The 2,219-nt window shown below is 32.8% G+C and overlaps 1 protein-coding gene across 1 annotated transcript; it reads left to right on the top strand.

The window, feature by feature from the left end:
• The first annotated feature begins 213 nt into the window (after positions 1 to 213).
• Positions 214 to 1,701, top strand: LOC105780531 (F-box protein At4g22280). Its single transcript, XM_012604921.2, has 3 exons — positions 214 to 1,107; positions 1,220 to 1,375; positions 1,450 to 1,701. The coding sequence occupies exons 1-3, from the start codon at positions 214 to 216 to the stop codon at positions 1,699 to 1,701; spliced, it is 1,302 nt and encodes a 433-aa protein (XP_012460375.1).
• Positions 1,702 to 2,219: the final 518 nt, after the last annotated feature.

The raw sequence follows: 2,219 nt of genomic DNA, 5'->3' as shown, positions 1-2,219 counted from the left end.
AAAACATAGTTATCTTTTTATTTAATATATCAAGGGATTTATGTGGTTTTTTTCCCCCTTAAATCTATAAATAGGAAGTTTGGTTCCCCAATCGAAATAGTCAATATAAAAGAAAACCCTAATATTAGGCATCATCTTCTCTCTCTTGCTGCCGTCTTCATTCTTGTAGACGGGATTATTCCTTTTTCATCTTCAACTTCTTCGGGCTTTAGAATGGCTGAGCAAGTGAAAATGGAGAAGGTAGACAGGATTAGTGATTTACATGATTCAATTTTAACTCACGTTCTGTCCTTCCTTTCTACAAAAGAAGCCATTAAAACCTCCGTTTTATCTACCAGATGGAGATACCTTTTTGATTTACTTCCTAATATCGACTTCGATTTGGAGGAGGATTTGTGCCGCAAGAATATTAAAAGTTACAGTACTGATGTTATTGAGAACTATATGTGTTCCGTCGACAGAATGTTGTTATTTTGCAATACAACAAATGTCAGTAAATTTGGTTTCAAATGCTGGATAAAAATGATTGGTTCTAATCGTTTCAACAGGTGGATATCTGCTGCAGTTGATCGCGGAGTTAAACATCTTGATTTAAGCACCTCTGTTCTCCCGTCAAGTACTTTGCCTATATTTACTTGCAAGACATTGGTGAGTTTGAAACTGGGTAAATATTTTGTTTTGAATGTTCCAAAGGATGTTCATCTTCCGAATCTAAAGATTCTTCATCTCCACTCAGTTGGGTTTTTGAATGATGATTCAGTCAAAAGACTTCTCTCCGGCTGCCCCCATCTTGAAGATATGGTCACAAGGAAATGCGACCTGGGAAATATAAGGAACTTCCATATTTCACATCATTTGCTCAAGACATTGACTATACGTTACACGTATAATAGTTACCAGTGTTGGTTATGGATTAATGCCCCAAATCTAACCTCCTTGGAGTACTATGACCGTCTAGTAGCAGGGTATTCAATGGAGAATTTGCAATCTCTTACCAAAGCTGTTATCGATATATCTGCATGTAAAACTTTACGAGCTGACGCAACAAAATTTTTTAAAGGGATCTGTGATGTTCCTTCACTTGTTCTGTCAGATACTTCTCTCCAGGTTTGTTTATTCACATACTCTTTCACCTTTTTTTTTTCTGCTATATATATTAAAGTTGTTGCACGTTGCAATATGTACTGACGCAGTGCCATTTTTGTGACTGTCATCATAGCTTCTTTTAAGATGTGAACCGCTTCCTGTTTTTGAAAACTTGATCAAACTGGACTTACCTTGTCATCTTCGATTCCGATGTTCTAATGCATTGCAAAAAGGACTTGAAACTTTACTCTCAAGTTTGCCTGCACTTGAAAAACTTGAGTTTTATCAGGTATATATTGTTTTAAGTTTAAGCTTAATTCCATTTAAGTTGCAGGCTCGTACTGACTCCCTTTGTGGTTTTAGGAAGTTCTCTGCTCTCTTCCAGAGAAAGTGCCTTCTTGTTTGTTGCATAAACTCAAGACCATCAAAATTACAAACTTTACAGATGAAAAAGATTGTATTGGAAAGGCCAAGTATATCCTAAAGAATGGTGGAGTTCTAGAGAAGTTGATAATAGTTACAGCATCACACATTTCTATAGGAAAGAAATGGATATCCAAAACCTTGTGTGTTTCATCAAGGGAATCAAAGCCATGCTTCATTTTGATTATTTGATGTAAATTTATAATTTTTATACATGGGACTCTTTTGCTTCTGATTTCTAGGATTTTAGTTGTGCCGTGTATTTATCTGTCATCTTGTAGACTTACATGGCCAACCTTTCCATTGAATTTTCTGCTACTACAATCTCAAGTTGATTTGTTTCCTCTTGTTATCACCAAACATACCTGATACTCAAGGGCCCTTGATAGGAATTTCTTCGCTTTTAAAGGAATTTGTGGGATATTATCCAAGGTTAAACAAGCTAACATGAATGATAAAATGATGATTAAGAACATTTGATTAAATCGTGTATACAATAAAAATTTTAAATTATTTAAAATTTATAAAATTAATAAATAATTAAATATTATTATGATTATATTTATGTCTAATAGTACTTTTATTAATAAATAAGTTCAAAATAATTTAAACTTGAGAAAATATTATTTTATAATATTTTATATAATGTTTCAAAATTAATCATATATTAAATATACTTGTTCAATTTATTATTATTTTATTTATATAAT

This window comes from Gossypium raimondii, chromosome 1 (assembly GCF_025698545.1).
Source record: "Gossypium raimondii isolate GPD5lz chromosome 1, ASM2569854v1, whole genome shotgun sequence".
Classification (NCBI taxonomy): domain Eukaryota; kingdom Viridiplantae; phylum Streptophyta; class Magnoliopsida; order Malvales; family Malvaceae; genus Gossypium; species Gossypium raimondii.
Note: the sequence above shows the minus strand (reverse complement) of the source record. Positions and strands in the feature narration are given on the sequence as shown.

Coding starts and splice junctions, on each gene's coding strand:
- LOC105780531 (XM_012604921.2), top strand. CDS start 214: ATGGCTGAGCAAGTGAAAATGGAGAAGGTAGACAGGATTAGTGATTTA. Junction 1,108..1,219: donor TGTCAGATACTTCTCTCCAG/GTTTGTTTATTC, acceptor CTGTCATCATAG/CTTCTTTTAAGATGTGAACC. Junction 1,376..1,449: donor AAAAACTTGAGTTTTATCAG/GTATATATTGTT, acceptor TTGTGGTTTTAG/GAAGTTCTCTGCTCTCTTCC.